General features: G+C 41.2%; 1 protein-coding gene across 6 annotated transcripts in view; it reads left to right on the top strand.

The window, feature by feature from the left end:
- Nucleotides 1–18,778, top strand: part of LOC117521153 (receptor-type tyrosine-protein phosphatase mu-like) — a 467,264-nt gene that overhangs the window by 422,108 nt on the left and 26,378 nt on the right. For all 6 annotated transcript variants that reach the window (XM_034182503.1, XM_034182501.1, XM_034182498.1 and 3 more), the window contains 2 exons: nt 14,661–14,758; nt 16,942–17,058. In XM_034182503.1, coding sequence (XP_034038394.1) covers nt 14,661–14,758; nt 16,942–17,058 — 215 coding nt within the window. The remainder of the gene's footprint in view (nt 1–14,660; nt 14,759–16,941; nt 17,059–18,778) is intronic.

Raw genomic sequence — 18,778 nt, 5'->3', positions numbered from 1 at the left:
GTGTATTTATGGGAACTAAATTTCCAAAACATATACGGGCACGTCTGTTGAAACAGGCCACAGTCTCAACTTGACAAATTTCCCTTCCTGACACATACACTGTCACTATAGTGGATTTCCTGCACTAATTTCCCCACTAGGCTAATGGATTCCACACCCACAGCCTAAGTTACCCTAATGTTTAATCCTTCATTGAGCCCTACCTGGTGACAGCTACCACCCCGGGATGACCACCATACATTTTTGTGTAGCTCATGCGTCACTGAGGCTGTATTGTAAATGATGTTTATTCCCCTTAAAAGATCCCAAAAACCTGCTTGGTCCATCGACAACTTTGAGAAATCAGGCCATGTTTGACATTTATAAGCCTCAATCTTTTCTGAAGAGGGAAATGTCAAAAAAAATATAGAAAACAATCTGGTGCAGAGTATCTGGATGTAGTGTAAAGAATCACTGGTCGTCGATGCTCTACTCATTGAGTAGTTGTATTTTTCTGGGACAAAGGCCTCCAGTTAATGGTTGAACTTGCTTGCCTTTCCCCCATTCTGTCACTGATTTGTACTTGAGCGCATTTTCTCTTGTGTTTCCTTCTATTCAAAAGGGGGGGAAAAAAGCAGTTCTGAGCTGTCAACACTGTATATATTACAGTGATCAGTGTCCTCTTGGAGCAGGAAACATGTTTTGGGACATTGGGACATAAAACTGAGTGGAAATCAGTTTAAACAGATCAGCTCCTACTCAAAATTTAGGCACTTTCTCTGAATATTGCAAGAATCCAACAGTCAGTCTTAGATGTATCCAGTCTCCTTCTGACTGTCAGCGAAAATCCAGCAAAACTCTTGAAACTTTCCACTGCTTCTGCATGAAAGCTGTCAAGGTGTGTTTGGGATTCCTCCTTTCTTATACCCGCTTATCAAATGTCATAGTTTACTTCCACATGACTGTCACCAGGTTTTAGCGTTGCCCCAAATCTTCTTACCAGTTATTTTGCATCTTTGCATGCAGAGATACAATCACAAATTGGCTTGCTGTGTCTTGGCAAGAGCCTCTCATCTGATGATTTAGCATATAATGCCAAGTGTTATTGTGTTACTGAAGTCCTACACACCAGCTGTCCTGCTTCACAGACTCCATCTCCCAAACTTCTCGGTAGTGTGTATCCTCCCTCCGGCACAAGCGTAGGAGGTAGAAGAGTGGGTGGCCCAATCAGACTGGGTAGTTATTGGAGAAACTGGAAGCAACTGCGATCGTAGATTGTGGTCCTACAAATAAAGATCGACACTCGCCGCCTCATCCAAAGCACAGGGAATTGTGTTAATTCAAACAGAAGGATATTGATGAGATTTGTTCCAAATTTCTAAGTTGGAAATCCAGTTGGATTGAAAAATATCAAAGTCCAAAATTAATACTCCAACATGGCATTACTTTTCATACAGTTCAACCTTATGGAGCATTTTAAACAATTAATGGTCAAGAAAATGTCTCGTAAATTTGTATTTGCAGCATTTTCCAAACAGTTCCAAACATGACTGGATTACCCAAGTGGCGAAAGCAGTAACAGCATTTCGTTGATTTCCTGTGGGAAATCAGGATTTTAGCGAAGACATCAGCTGGTCAGGTACACAGTACAATAAGCGATAAGAAGAGGCACTCAGAGAGTGACATGCCCACATCTTAAAGATTTGACACAGAGTCACGCAAGTTCATTCTTTGTCATTCAGTGGTACCGTGTAGTCTTGATGTTTGTTCAGTTCTGTCCAAACGCAACCCTTCCATCATGATTAATCTATGTTGGCTCAGAACTGTTTGAGTGTTTGAGTTAAACCGTTCTGATCTTCAGTTTTAGCTGTCAAGGTCACCCAAGGTTAAAGGTCATGTGACCAGTAGAAAGAAGGGATATGACTTCATATTTGCCTCTACTGGTGGTTGGCTCTCACTGCGGTATTGTATCACTTCCTGTTCCGGAGCACAGCGGTGTTTTTCTGTATCTGTTAGCTGTTTAATCTGCGTACTTAGATTGATCTAGATAACTAGATAACGATTTGTTTCACAGTGTAATCTTCACGTGCCTTAACTAAAGCACTCCCTCTGCTGAATCACCTCTAAATTATTTACACATTATTCACTTTGTGTGTTTTTAGGAATCCGCTAGCTTAGCGCAGCTACTAGCTCTTAGCCGGTTTAGCATGGCGGCTTCTCCTGTCTCTCCCGCACTTTTCTGCTCTGGGTGTGAAATGTTTAGTTATTCCTCGGCCTCCTTTAGCAGTAATGGTACTTGTAATAAGTGTAGCTTATTCGTAGCTTTGGAGGCCAGGCTGGGCGATTTGGAGATTCAGCTCCACACCTTGGAAAATCCTACAGCTAGCCAGGCCCCTGTAGTCAGTGCGGACCAAGGTAACTTAGCCGCCGTTAGCTGTCCCCCAGCAGATCCTGAGCAGCCGGGAAAGCAGGCCGACTGGGTAACTGTGAGGAGGAAGCGTAGCCCTAAACAGAAGCCCCGTGTACACCGCCAACCCGTTCACATTTCTAACCGTTTTTCCCCACTCTGCGACACACCCACTGAGGAACAAACTCTGGTGATTGGCGACTCTGTTTTGAGAAATGTGAAGTTAGCGACACCAGCAACCATAGTCAATTGTCTTCCGGGGACCAGAGCAGGCGACATTGAAGGAAATTTGAAACTGCTGGCTAAGGCTAAGCGTAAATTTGGTAAGATTGTAATTCACGTCAGCAGTAATGACACCCGGTTATGCCAATCGGAGGTCACTAAAATTAATATTGAATCGGTGTGTAACTTTGCAAAAACAATGTCGGACTCTGTAGTTTTCTCTGGGCCACTCCCCAATCGGACCGGGAGTGACATGTTTAGCCGCGTGTTCTCCTTGAATTGCTGACTGTGTGAGTGGTGTCCAAAAAATGAGGTGGGCTTCATAGATAATTGGCAAAGCTTCTGGGGAAAACCTGGTCTTGTTAGGAGAGACGGCATCCATCCCACTTTGGATGGAGCAGCTCTCATTTCTAGAAATCTGGCCAATTTTATTAAACCCTCCAAACCATGACTATCCAGGGTTGGGACCAGGAAGCAGAGTTGTAGTCTTACACACCTCTCTGCAGCTTCTTTCCCCCCTGCCATCCCCCCAATACCCCATCCCCGTAGAGACGGTGCCTGCTCCCAGACCACCAATAACCAGTAAAATTCTATTTAAGCATAAAAATTCAAAAAGAAAAAATAATATAGCACCTTCAACTGCACCACAGACTAAAACAGTTAAATGTGGTTTATTAAACATTAGGTCTCTGTCTTCTAAGTCCCTGTTAGTAAATGATATAATAATTGATCAATGTATTGATTTATTTTACCTTACAGAAACCTGGTTACAGTAGGATGAATATGTTAGTTTAAATGAGTCAACACCCCCGAGTCACTCTAACTGTCAGAATGCTCGTAGCACAGGCCGAGGGGGAGGATTAGCAGCAATCTTCCACTCCAGCTTATTAATTAATCAAAAACCCAGACAGACCTTTAATTCATTTGAAAGCTTGACTCTTAGTCTTGTCCATCCAAATTGGAAATCCCAAAAACCACTTTTATTTGTTGTTATCTATCGTCCACCTGGTCATTACTGAGTTTCTCTGTGAATTTTCAGACCTTTTGTCTGACTTAGTGCTTAGCTCAGATAAGATAATTATAGTGGGTGATTTTAACATCCACATAGATGCTGAGAATGACAGCCTCAACACGGCATTTAATCTATTATTAGACTCAATTGGCTTCGCTCAAAATGTAAATGAGTCCACCCACCACTTTAACCATACTTTAGATCTTGTTCTGGCTTATGGTATGGAAATTGAAGACTTAACAGTATTCCCTGAAAACCCCCTTCTGTCTGATCATTTCTTAATAACATTTACATTTACTTTAATGGATTACCCAGCAGTGGGGAATAAGTTTCATTACAGTAGATGTCTTTCGGAAAGCGCTGTAACTAGGTTTAAGGATATGATTCCTTCTTTATGTTCTCCAATGCCATATACCAACACAGTGCAGAGTAGCTACCTAAACTCTGTGAGTGCGATAGATTATCTCGTCAATAGTTTTACATCCTCATTGAGCACAACTTTGGATGCTGTAGCTCCTCTGAAAAAGAGAGCCTTAAATCAGAAGTGCCTGACTCCATGGTATAATTCACAAACTCGCAGCTTAACGCAGATAACCCATAAGTTGGAGAGGAAATTTAGAAGCTCTTCACTTAGCCTGGAAAAAGAGTCTGTTGCTCTATTAAAAAAAAGCCTTCCGTAAAGCTAGGACATCTTACTACTCATCACTAATTGAAGAAAATAAGAACAACCCCAGGTTTCTTTTCAACACTGTAGCCAGGCTGACAAAGACTCAGAGCTCTACTGACCCGAGTATTCCTTTAACTTTAACTAGTAATGACTTCATGACTTTCTTTGCTAATAAAACTTTAACTGTTAGAGAAAAAATTACTCATAACCATCCCAAAGACATATCATTCTCTTTGGCTGCTTTCAGTAATGCTGGTATTTGGTTAGACTCTTTCTCTCTGATTGTTCTGTCTGAGTTATTTTCATTAGTCACTTCCTCCAAACCATCAACATGTCTATTAGACCCCATTCCTACCAGGCTGCTCAAGGAAGCCCTACCATTAATTAATGCTTTGATCTTAAATATGATCAATCTATCTTTATTAGTTGGCTATGTACCACAGATTTTTAAAGTGGCAGTAATTAAACCATTACTTAAAAAGCCATCACTTGACCCAGCTATCTTAGCTAATTATAGGCCAATCTCCAACCTTCCTTTTATCTCAAAAATTCTTGAAAGGGTACTTGTAAAACAGCTAACTGATCATCTGCAGAGGAATGGTCTGTTTGAAGAGTTTCAGTCAGGTTTTAGAATTCATCATAGTACAGAAACAGCATTAGTGAAGGTTACAATGATCTTCTTATGGTCTCAGACAGTGGACTCATCTCTGTGCTTGTCCTGTTAGACCTCAGTGCTGCTTTTGATACTGTTGACCATAAAATTTTATTACAGAGATTAGAGCATGCCATAGGTATTAAAGGCACTGCGCTGCGGTGGTTTGAATCATATTTATCTAATAGATTACAATTTGTTCATGTAAATGGGGAGTCTTCTTCACAGACTAAGGTTAATTATGGAGTTCCACAAGGTTCTGTGCTAGGACCAATTTTATTCACTTTATACATGCTTCCCTTAGGCAGTATTATTAGAAAGCATTGCTTAAATTTTCATTGTTACGCAGATGATACCCAGCTTTATCTATCCATGAAGCCAGAGGAAACACACCAATTAGTTAAACTGCAGGAATGTCTTACAGACATAAAGACATGGATGACCTCTAATTTTTTGCTTTTAAATTCAGATAAAACTGACGTTATTATACGAGGTCTGTGAGAAAAGTATCGTACCTTTTTATTTTTTTCAAAAACTATATGGATTTGAATCACGTGCGATTACATCAGCCAACCTTGAACCCTCGTGCGCATGCGTGAGTTTTTCACGCCTGTCAGTTGCGTCATTCGCCTGTGGGCAGGCTTTGAGTGAGCACTGGTAAACCCCTCCCATCGGAATTCCTTTGTATGAGAACTTGCTGAGAGACTGCCGCTTTGCTTGATCAAAATTTTTTCAGAAACTGTGAGACACATCCAAGTGGACACCATTCGAGAAATTCATATGGTTTTCGGTGAAAATTTTAACGGCTAATGAGAGATTAAGGAGTGTTACTATTGCTTTAAGGACAGCCCACGGCGTCGGACGGCGCGTCGTGCCCCGAGCCGCCGTCGTCAGCCTGTTTCAAGCTGAAAACTTCCAAATTTAAGCCTCTGTTGATCCAGGATGTCGTGAGAGAGCAGAGAAGTTTCAGAAGAGGTCGGGATCAGCAGTTTATCCGGACATTCCACTGTTAGAGATTTTGTAATGAAAGACGTGCGGACGGATTCGCACATTGGGACGCAGCCGCTCATCGTGCGGCGGCACAGAGAAACACCTCCGTATTGGAAACCATTCGAAAGATTCAGGCGGCTTTCGGTGGCTTTCAGTCGAGTGAGTATCCGAGAAATTGTTTAACAGCTGGGCATGTTCCAACTTGTCCTGTAAGGCTTCCATGATGAAATCCGCGGACACATAATTTTAAAAAATAATTGACCTTGCAGACAATATCACCACATAGGTACCCATCCATCAGACGCCTCCATTACGGTAATGTGAAATGATTTATTCTGAAATGTCGGTCTTCTCTCATCCGGGAGCATATAGTTTCAGCCACATCAATGAATGGAACCACACTGCCATCTAGTGGATATCCGGTGTGCATGAGGGTGTATTTGTAAATCAGTCAGCATTTGTTTGTGGATCTGTGTTTGCGAAAAGAATGTCTCAAAATGACGTCGCAGAGGAAAGCGATGAATGCATGTAATTGGTAATCCACAAATGCTGAAACTCAATTCACAAATACAATTTCCAGTTTTACAAATGTAATTTTTTTTTTTTACAAATTAAGTTTTATATTTGCAAATACAACATTACTTGCAAAGACCAATTTACAAGTTACAAATATGAAATTTACATTTGTGGATATCTGAACACATTTGCAAATCAATGATTATTTGTAGATCACCCTGTGTGCATTTACAAATATTAATGAGACAATTTTAACTCCATAAGAACAGAATTTAAAATTCTTCTTCTTACTTATAAGGTATTGAATAATCACGTCCCATCTTATCTTAGGGACCTCATAGTACCATATCACCCCAATAGAGCGCTTCGCTCTCAGACTGCAGGCTTACTTGTAGTTCCTAGGGTTTGTAAGAGTAGAATGGGAGGCAGAGCCTTCAGCTTTCAGGCTCCTCTCCTGTGGAACCAGCTCCCAATTCAGATCAGGGAGACAGACACCCTCTCTACTTTTAAGATTAGGCTTAAAACTTTCCTTTTTGCTAAAGCTTATAGTTAGGGCTGGATCAGGTGACCCTGAACCATCCCTTAGTTATGCTGCTATAGACTTAGACTGCTGGGGGGTTCCCATGATGCACTGAGTGTTTCTTTCTCTTTTTGCTCTGTATGCACCACTCTGCATTTAATCATTAGTGATTGATCTCTGCTCCCCTCCACAGCATGTCTTTTTCCTGGTTCTCTCCCTCAGCCCCAACCAGTCCCAGCAGAAGACTGCCCCTCCCTGAGCCTGGTTCTGCTGGAGGTTTCTTCCTGTTAAAGGGAGTTTTTCCTTCCCACTGTAGCCAAGTGCTTGCTCACAGGGGGTCGTTTTGACCGTTGGGGTTTTTCTGTAATTATTGTATGGCTTTTGCCTTACAATATAAAGCGCCTTGGGGCAACTGTTTGTTGTGATTTGGCGCTATATAAATAAAATTGATTTGATTTGATTTGATATTTATGTTCAGTGGTAACCATTGGTGTATCTTTAACCACTTACTTGAAACCAAACTGATTTGTCACAAAATCAAATGACTTTGTTCTTAGCTGACATCCATCAGTGTTATTTCGTGCACACATGGACAGACAGACACATAGGGTCCAAGATACCCCCCCACCCACCGCATGTCCTACCACTGCGCACGGGTGTAAAAAGACTGCATTAACTGTTGCAGATACATGTATAATAACACGGAGGTGCTTTTGTCCTGCGCCATTAGCGGGTTCGTGTCGAATTCCTCTGCATGTCTTTCATGACAAAAACTCCTGTAACAGTGGAATGTGCCTAAAAAGTGCTATGTCTACATCTTCTGCCATTTCTCTGGTAGTCAGACGACGTCCAGGATCAACACAGCATTCACTTTGGAAATGATCTGGTCGTTTCAGCCTGTCGATCGCCGCTCGGAGCGCGGTGCGCCCTCAGCCATTGGGCGCCGTCTTTAAACCGGCTGTAACACTCCTTAATCTGTGTGATCCCCATAGAATCGTCCCTGAAAGCCGTCTGAATCTTCTGAATGGTGTCCACCTGGCTGTCTCTCACAGTTTCTGGAAAAATTTGATGCAGCAAAGCTCCAAATTGTTCAGATATTTTCCTCGCAATGAAAATCCGACGAGGGGGGTGGACCACTGCTCACTCAAAGCGTGCTCACAGGCGAATGACGCAACCGACAGGCGTGAAAAAACTCACGCATGCACACGAAGGTTCAAGCTTGGCTGATGCAAGCGCACATGATTCAAATCCTTATCGTTTTTGCAAAGGTCGGATAGTTTTCTAACAGAGCTCATATAAGGTGACTGAGTCTGGAGCAGCCTTGAACCTAGGATATTTGTCTTGGGAGGCGAGCATGTTTACGGCTTGCACCACTGTGCTGTCACACAACAGGAACTACTCTGAAAATATCATGAACTGTATATCATATTGCCATATTAACATATTTTAAGGTATTTGTACAAATTATTTTAATATGAAGAATCCTGAAAAAAATAGTCTGTTTTGACATGAGTTGGCTGTATATCAATATAAAAAAAAATATTCTGCAGTTCATTACATTTTCAGACTAACTCACAACTTGACAAAATAGTGGTGCTTGCTTGCTGAACCTCATTTTCCTTTAATTACTATTTTTTTCTTTTAAAAAAGGTATTTTCAGAATTTTATTGTACTTTTTTACAGAATTGTTCCAGCAACCACAGCTTCCACTTTTTCCGGTAAAAACAATCTGTATAGTGAATAGAATCTTACACAAACCAAATGAAATACACAGTACATACATATCCAACAAAACTGTGTTGCAGCCCCGTTACATTCCTCCTGGTGGTGCCTGGTCAGCTGTGGCAGATGGTTTAATGACCTCCACCCATGAAACTGGGCTGAGGTTATGTTTTTGCCCGTGTTTGTTTGTATGTCTGTTTGTGAACAGCCTGTAACCCACACTTTATGTCGTTATGAAATTTTTACAGATGATTCATATCCTGATAGGCAAGAACTGATTCAATTTTAAAGGGCAAAGGGCAAAGTCAGGAAAAATCTTGGAAAATTGGAAAAATCCCTATCCTTTAACATTGGTCAAATTTTCAAAAATTCATAACTGTCAAAACAGACTGAATTTCTTTCATATTTTAAAACGTTATGTAGGATGGCATCCTTTATGGACTGACAAGGTTTCATCCGGATCTGATCCAGATTACAGATTTTGTGGCCATTTAAATTTAACATTGAAAATCCCATTTAATGTATTTTTTCATTATATCTTAAGCAAAGGTGCCTCGATCACTCTCATATTTGACAGTAAGGTGCAGACTGGCACTCACTATCACCTCACCAAGTTTGATCCAGATCTGATCCAGATTACAGATTTTGTGGCCATTTAAATTTTACATTGAAACCCCCATTTAATGTATATTTTTCATTATATCTTAATCAAACATGCCCCAGTCACTCTCATATTTGAAAGTGAGGTGCAGACTGTCACTCACTATCACCTGACTAAATTTAATCCAGATCTGATCCAGATTACAGATTTATCAGATATTTGATTTTAATATTGAAAAGCACTTTTGATCTGTATTTTTCTTTTTTTAAGCATATTTTAGTTTATGAAAAGGCACTTCTAACAGGACTTTAACCTTGAGAATTTTTTCCAAGGTAAAAATTTGTGGTACTAGAAATTAGTGTTGGTGGATTTTTGCACTGTAGGAGCGCGGTGCTCTAGTTTCATCAAGAATTAGTAACTGTCAGGTCTTTATTAGCTGAAAACACCTGATCCAGAAGAGCAGCTGTTGACAGCAAAAAGAGATGGAAAAGCTGCAGGACAGTAGATCAGGATCAAGCCCTGTTGGAGTGTCCTTCTAGTTTATTTTTAAAAGCTTTCTGCAGAAACCCTTTAATTCAGCCTCTTATGCAGCATTAGTTACACTGAGAAAAAGTCCACTGTTTGTACTGTATATGTGTGTGTTTATATGTGTGCATTTGTGTTCATGTGTGGTGCACGTGTGTATGTGCAAGCGTGTGCATTGTTCTTTACGTCTCCAGATGATTTGAGTGAACACAGGAGAAGGCACAACTGTGCAGATTTGCATTCACTAATTAATTTGTCAGAAGTAATTTTTTCTTGGCACTTGATTAAAACTAATATTAATACTTTTAATTAACCAGAATAATAATTAAATTCTTATCAATCTACATTCACTGCTCAGTGAAGTTTTAAATATGAAAGGCACTGGAAGGGTCCCTGCTTTTAGGTATTTAATTTTTTTTAATCCTCACCTGCCATGTTCCGATCTGTGACTGAATTGATGAGGAGGACTAATAAATATAAGCATTATAATGTGCTGCACACACACACACACACACACACACCGTGATAGAAACAGGAACAGGTTTTAGTGTCACCTTTGCCTCATTTATTTTTCTTTTCTCCAGGCTTTGGAATAGCCTCGGTTTGTACCCTTTAAAATGCAGTAAAAATACGATTTGTTGACACGATAACTCCAAATTTATAAATACTATCATCTTCTCATTCCCTACATTAACCTGGCATATAATAAGGATCAACAGATTAGAAACTGGTAAACTTTGATGCACTGGCGTAATCCAAAACGCAAGTTTGTTTTGCCAGTACACCTTTCTGCCACTGACTGAACACTGCCACCTGCTGGATGGTTGATAGCTTATATGGATGTAGCTTGTATGCCACCTGCTGGACATGGTTGGTTTTACATTTTAAATGCTGCACTTAAAAGTACCAGTTGCCAGTAATTCTGACACGACTGTATTGTAAGAGCGATTACACAAAAATAATTATTTGTTAATGACAGAATTATTCTGGACTTGCAGTCAATTCATAAGTACTGCAGATACAGCTAAAGTGTTTGCATCAAACTCAACCAGAATGATTTTACCCACTCACAACATATTTCTACTTATATAACAGCTGATTGGATCCTTATCATTTGATTGGTGCTATATGCAACCCCAATTCCAGTGAAGTTGGGATGTTGTGTAAAATGTAAATAAAAACAGAATACAACGGTTTGCAAATCCTCTTCAACCCATATTCAATTGAATACACCACAAAAACAAGATATTTAATGTTCAAACTGATAAACTTTATTGTTTTTGTGCAAATATTTGTTCATTTTTAAATGGGTGCCTGCAACACGTTTCTAAAAAGCTGGGACAGTGGTATGTTTACCACTGTGTTACATCACCTTTCCTTCTAACAACACTCAATAAGCTTTTGGGAACTGAGGACACTAATTGTTGAAGCTTTGTAGGTAGAATTCTTTCCCATTCTTGCTTGATGTACGACTTCAGTTGTTCAACAGTCCGGGGTCTCCATTGTTGTATTTTGCGCTTCATAATGCACCACACATTTTCAATAGGCGACAGGTCTGGACTGCAGACAGGCCAGTCTAGTACCCGCACTCTTTTACTACGAAGCCACGCTGTTGTAACACGTGCAGAATGTGGCTTGGCATTGTCTTTCTGAAATAAGCAGGGACGTCCCTGAAAAAGATGTTGCTTGGATGGCAGCATGTGTTGCTCCAAAACCTGGATGTACCTTTCAGCATTGATGGTGCCATCACAGATGTGTAAGTTGCCCATGCCATGGGCACTAACACACCCCCATACCATCACAGATGCTGGTTTTGAACTTTGCGCTGGTAACAATCTGGATGGTCTTTTTCCTCTTTTGTCCAGAGGACACAACGTCCATGATTTCCAAAAGCATTTTGAAATGTGGACTCATCAGACCACAGCACACTTTTCCACTTTTTGTCTGTCCATTTCAAATGAGCTCGGGCCCAGAGAAGGCAGCAGCGTTTCTGGATGTTGTTGATGTTGTTGATGTATGGCTTTCACTTTGCATGGTAGAGTTTTAACTTGCACTTGTAGATGTAGCGACGAACTGTGTTAACTGACAATGGTTTTCTGAAGTGTTCCTGAGCCCACGCGGTAAGATCCTTTACACAATGATGTCGGTTTTTAATGCAGTGTTGCCCGAGGGATCGAATGTCACGGGCATTCAGTGTTGGTTTTTGGCCTTGTTGCTTACGTGTAGAAAGTTCTCCAGATTCTCTGAATCTTCTGAATATATTATGGACTGTAGATGATGGAATCCCTAAATCCCTTGCAGTTGAATGTTGAGAAACATTGTTCTTAAACTGTTTTTTCACACAGTTGTTCACAATTGGTGATCCTCGCCCCATCTTTGCTTGTGAATGGCTGAGACTTTTGGGGATGCTCCTTTTTTACCCAGTCATGACACTCACCTGTTTCCAGTGAACCTGTTCACCTGTGGAATGTTCCATACAGGTGTTTTGTGAGCATTCATCAACTTTTGTTGCCCTGTCCCAGCTTTTTTGAAATGTGTTGCAGGCATCCATTTCAAAATGAGGAAATATTTGCACAAAAACAAAAAAGTTTATCAGTTTGAACATTAAGTATCTTATCTTTGTGGTGTATTCAATTGAATATAGGTTGCAGAGGATTTGCAAATCATTGTTTTCTGTATTTATGTACATTTTACACAATGTCCCAACTTCATTGGAATTGGGGTTGTATGTCACATGACATGAATTATTCGTCCCATTTCTGTTGTGTTGCATTTAGAGTGCAATTTAGTTCCATTTATCATGCAAATTTGGTTCCATACAATGCATGCATGCATGCACGCGCGCACACACACACACACAAATCAAATCCACTACACTGTAAGCCGTGTGGAGGCATGAAGAGCTGTTAGGATGAAGTTAGAATGAAAAGCTGGACTAATTTCTGGCATGATTTTTTTTCACTGCACTGAGGAAGTACACAAAGTCTATTTCTTTTATTTTTTTGGAAGTACACAAAGTCAGTGCAGTGACACACCAAAATGAAAGTCCATTTTCTGTTGTTTATAAATTAATACAATATCAAAGGACAAGGATCTATTTTAGCTGTTATATGAAACAAACTCGAAGCACTTGGAGAGCGCAAACCTCCGCCAAGGCCATAGGGTCACTGACATCACATGGAATACCCTTTCGTTTCACGCATCTACCGTCATGTTTCAGATTCAGTGGTTAACCCTCTGGGGTCCGAGGGCATTTTTTGGACAGTTCACGTGCCTGGCATGAATGTTTTATTATTGCTGTTAACAGCTCTCCCTGCATCCCACAATCAAGTTTATTTCTCTTTTTTCAGGACAACCTGTACTTTCAAAATATATATGCTATAGTTATGTTTTATAAGTATAATAAAGGTTTACAATCAGAAATAAGAAAGGAAAAAGTAAAGCGGAAATAATGCTTGAAAGCTTGAGCTTGAAAGTGTATCTGGATTCACAGCTTTCTTGAAATATAATGAACTCTTTTTGAATAAAGGGCATTTTCTCAAAAAAGACAGAAAATGCCCAATACTCCTTGAGGACCGCCTTTGCCAATGCTTAGGGGAAGCCGGGGCACAGTGGATCAGAAATGTTATTTTGTGGCAGCATAAACACATTATGTATAGGTTTAGGTCATTCTATTGTGGATTTATTACAGCAGGTTATTGTTTATAAGGCTGTGTTATTTATGTCTCCCCAAGTGTAATTTGCAGGTGTTTAAAATCAATTTTAAAATTTTGATTCACTGTACCCCGGTGAATCAATCAACTTAGAATATAATGAAAAAACACATGATTTCTTCAAAATTATTAAATATATGCTGATGCATATACAAACTATAATCCAGCAAACCAGTTATGTAATGTGTGAGTGTCTTATATAGTGATATAAGTCCTTTAGAAACTATTATAAATACAACTGTCAAAATGTCTGTTTAAATGTGAAAACAGTTGTTCATATCCACAAATTATAGAAATAATTCATGGAAACATAAATGTAAAGCTTCAACAAGTAATATTTGTCATCCATTTGATACTGGGGCTTAGTAAATCACTTTCTAGACTGATTCACTGTGACCCGGGTGCATGTGACACACATGAGTCATGTTATGAAATAGCTGATAGTCTGGAGAAGACATAACACATGCTCATCAGTTGGATGGGGTAGTCTTCTAACTAATATTTTTTTGGGCCACCTTTTCTCTGTTGTGATAAATAAATACAAAGACACTGACATCCACAAAATTGACTTTTGATAGGAAAAAACTGACTTCACTTGCCACTTAATTTTACCTTTAATGTATCCAAAAACAAAACATTAATTTATAAGCGGGATGTCTTCATGCATAAAAATATGGCATAACTGCTGCAATTATATATGTAGTTTTGCATAACTACTGATTCAGTGTGCCCTGTGATTCACCGTGCCCTGGTTTCCCCTACATACAGTGTATCAGACAAGAGTGTAAGACTGCTGATAGATGGGACACCAGTCTGAAGCAGGTTACTTCCCCAGCCAAAGCAGATCCCCAGTGACAGCCGGGTGGTTTGGGGTTAATGTAGATGAAGTGTCTTGTCCAAGGGAGAAAACGCAGGTCTGTTAATTTTTCAGGTATCTTGTACCTGTACAAACAAACAAACACAGTTGATTGTAACATTGATGGGAGGAGGGAATATAAATTGGCTCGGACACATTTGGACTAAATGTTCCACACGTTTGCGTTGTTGCTGTAAGACTGTAAGATCTCCTAATCTAAGTTTGTGTCTTCTGTGTAAGATGATCTCACTGGCTCTCTGTCTGGTTCTCTTCCCAAGGCCCCATGCAGGAGACGGTCTTTGACTTCTGGAGAATGGTTTGGCAGGAGAACATGGCGGCTATCGTCATGGTGACCAACCTAGTGGAAGTGGGCAGGGTGGGTATTCAGCTCAATAAGGTTTACTTTGCCCCTGGACGTCTGACAGACGACCAGTTGGATTGTGTCCCGAGGCAAAACCCAGCTCGCTTCTTTGAGTATTTTTACTCACCTATGTGTGCATGTGTCCCTGACTTAGTGATCCACGGATGTCTCATGCCAGCAGCTCTTTTTTTCCCCTCGATCTGATCAGTGAGAAGAGAGAAGCTGATTGATGGCCTTCATTACGAGCGAGGCATCCAGGCGGCTGACTACTGTTTCATCCGAGTGGCTTCATAACACGAGATTATACACCGCTGTAGCCGCCAGCTTCAACAGGCTCTCGTGAGCGCAAATGTCCCTTAATGTTCTCCTCGCTGGACAAAAAAAAGATCCCTTGTTATTGAGAAAGGAGATGGGTTCATAATGTTCAAACGAATGGTACATCATTTTGTTTTCTTACCACACCGTGTAGTTTGACTTCAGGGGGAAACCATGAGTCTTACTTCAGCCTGAATTGGTTCTACTTAACTCACACTGGAATTCCTCCTGGTTAAGTTATAATCAAGAGAAAATGAAGGTCTTAACGTCCAACTTAATGCTTTGACTGTTGGGGGATTTGGTACAGATCGGTGCGGGTAGCTCCGAACACACAGGCACACCTTGATTTTGCTGATGTGCATTTTAGGTGGAGCTTAAATGTAGCGGAGACGATAATGATTCACAGCTTCATCTCTTGGTACCTCATTAGGCCGTTTCTCTACAGTAGCTGAGCCAGTCCTGCACCGCCCCACACCTTCTCCACACCTGCTTAGCTGCGGTGACGTCTTCCGCGGGCCCAGGCCCCCAAACCGTCTGTTATATGATCCTTGTCCAATGGCGGGCGGTAGGCACAGTTGGTCACACTGACGGTGGCTCCACAGAGGGCCCCATAAAATCACCTCGCCATATCACAGTGGACCATCTGCTCAGCACAGTTGCTGATGAACTCTGGGAAATCCTGGCACGCACACACGTGGGGGGAGAGCACTCAGCACACTTTGATGTATGAGAGATTTGGTTTGGAAGACAGTGTGCTGCTGTGTGAGTGAAGGAGTTGCACACGCACACAACTGCGTGCGTGCAAAAGAACATCTGTGTGTATCCTAGCATAATTCAGCCCAAAGGCTAATTCCCCCACCAAAACCAGGCACCTGATTCAGTGCGAAGTAATAAGGTAATGGCTTTTGCCTAATTCAATCTGGCTGGAAGCGGATGGCGGATTTGTGATTGTCATCGGGGATTAGTCATCGAGGGTGTCGCAGAGAAAGAGCGAGAGAGATGTGAAAGTCCCTCCTCTGTGCACGCCACTCCTCGAAACAAAATCTCATTTTATTCCTAATCAGCACATCGGCTCCAAATATGAAAATTGAACCTAGTTGGGGATGATGTTGTGTTTGTCCCTCATCAAAAATTATCATTCTCTGATACAACTCCGCGATGCCAATCTCGATTACCGCCCATACTCCCTCAGTGTCAACAGTTTAATTGAACGGGGAGAAATGAGGAGGGTGGGTAATTCTACACTCTATGATACCTAATACAAGGAATATTTCCAGTGGGGTGTTTTAGAGTTCTGTTGGGAAATCAGTTTCAAACACCTGAGGGTTTATTATTTCATATCATTATTGGATTGTCATTATATCTCCCTCATCCATTTGCGTTGCTCCGTTTTTTATTATTATTATTACTATTATTATTATTATTATTTTGTCCCCATTCTTTGCACTGGTAATTTAAGGTGATGAAATCTTACACCCCCCAGTGCCTATTCTGCTCCGTTCCAGAGCTCTGAAAGGTTTACCTTTAGTCTCATTTTCACATTATCAGTGTGGGAATGAAAAAGCAATAATGTGTGAATGAGTTCTCCATCGATACTTCAGATTCCCATTTACAGCAGATTCTTGACTTGCGGGGGGGAGCAAACACAAAGCAAATCTCATTGTGACTTGAAAGAAATTCTCCAGAAACTGAAATATCAGGTCACAAATGGGAGGTAATGTTATGTGACAATGAGGAATATTGTGGGGGGGATTAGGCCCAGCTAACCTGCAGACCTTAAAAGGACTGAAAGTGTGCGCATGTGTGCATGCATGGTTATAATTTCCATTTCACATGCAAAATGTGCACATGCGTCCAGACCTGTTTGCTTGTCCCTCCTCCAGGTGAAATGCTGTAAATACTGGCCTGACGACACCGAGATCTACAGAGACATTAAGGTGACACTGATCGAGACTGAGCTGCTGTCAGAGTACGTCATCAGGACCTTTGCTGTAGAGAAGGTACTTTTTTGATTTGGAACACATTCTTCCAAACGAGTCCTTCAGGTCCTGATTTAGATTTCTTTCCATCTTATTGTCATTTTAAATTAGCAGCACTCGTGCAAAACAAAAATCCACTTTACTTGAAATGAAAAAAAAAGACATATATAATAAAAGATCAGGTAAGGTCAGGACCAAGGGCGCGTATCACCACACCCAACCACACTATAGAACTTGAGTCCCAGATGGTAACCACCCACGCAGACAATCATATGTCCCTCAAAACTACATGTGCGACTCCTTGGACATTTCCAGTCGTCCTCAACAATGAGCTGTGTGTGTGCTTAGTGTATTCACATTCTGACAATTAGCCCAGAGTTTGCTGACGGTGAGAGTTGATTAACGTCAGCTAGTGCTGAGGTCTGCCAGACTCAGCAGGAGTTCAATGTTTGTCGTGGTCACAGAAAAATTTTCAGCATGCTTAAAATCTTCGGCAATCATGCTAAAACGTTGGCAGGAGTTGAGCTCCGCTACCACTATGTCACCGCCATGAGTACACTGTTACTGCTCTATTCACCTCCACCGGCCAATGTCGGAGACTTGCCTGGATGCACCACCTCCTCTGGATCCCTTGTGCTTGATGAAATATGTAGAGATATGAAGAAATGTGAAGGATTATGGAGAAGTTGTCTCGACAACGTACCAGTAGCAAGCGACACAATCGCAAAATTGCATAAATGCGGGGACGACAATCAGCTCCGCCAAGCAAGGCTACGGCTACACGGAGTGCACCACCAATGCATCCGCCCTCCGATGCTGAAAGTTGAACTACGTCCTGCAGTAAATCAGTGGACCTTTGCTATCATCAAGTTCTGCCAGTACAACGTAGCGTTCTGCTGAGCTGCATTCAGTCATCATGTAAATTTAGGGTCCATTCATGTCATTGTGTGAATGGGCCCTAAATATTGATGTTGACATTCCCTCACAATGTCAGTGATACTCATCTGAATCCTCATCTGAACCCAAGCATCCGCCGAAGAAAACTAGTATCTGATGTACAATTGTTACCTTAGGTCACCGTTTAGTGTCCATGTCTCACAACCACACAGTAAGACCAGAAGCTTCGGGAACCCTAGGAACTTTAACTTTCATTCTCCTAGAAAGGTATCGGCAAATCCATTTGTCCAGGGACATCATGACTCCATGAGGCCTTTCCAAGGGTTTCTCAATTTCAAAGGACAAGGCCTCAAAGACACGAACATCCCTGCCGAGATAGGTGAAATCTCACTCGGCAACACCAACACTTTCACTGCAGGTAGATACCAGGAATTCATTGAAAGCCTGAATCTTAGTCTTGATCCAGGGCAATCACAAACTCAGACATTCTGACTGAATTCTAACAAATCACAGCATCATCTGCTATGTCAACATCGGTAAATGTTCTCGCTAACAATGGCACCTGAGCTTCTGGTTTACACAACCCTACCCAGCAAGCATGAAACTGTGTAGGAGTCAGAACACATTCCTGATAAGAATTCCTGAGAAGAAGTCTGAGATTCTGCCTCCACACTCATCAAACCTCTGTATAAACTTGCTATGTTATCCAGCAGCTTGTTGGGGATCCCGCAAATTTTCAGGATGACCCAGACAAGCAGCCCAGTCAACTGAACCAAACCCCTTGTGTAATAGAAAGGTCTTACCAACATTTTAGGTGGTTACGTATAGTGTCATGGATGCAGCG

The sequence above is a fragment of the Thalassophryne amazonica genome, chromosome 12 (genome assembly GCF_902500255.1).
Source record: "Thalassophryne amazonica chromosome 12, fThaAma1.1, whole genome shotgun sequence".
Classification (NCBI taxonomy): Eukaryota; Metazoa; Chordata; class Actinopteri; order Batrachoidiformes; family Batrachoididae; genus Thalassophryne; species Thalassophryne amazonica.
This window is presented reverse-complemented; position numbering and strand designations above follow the sequence as displayed.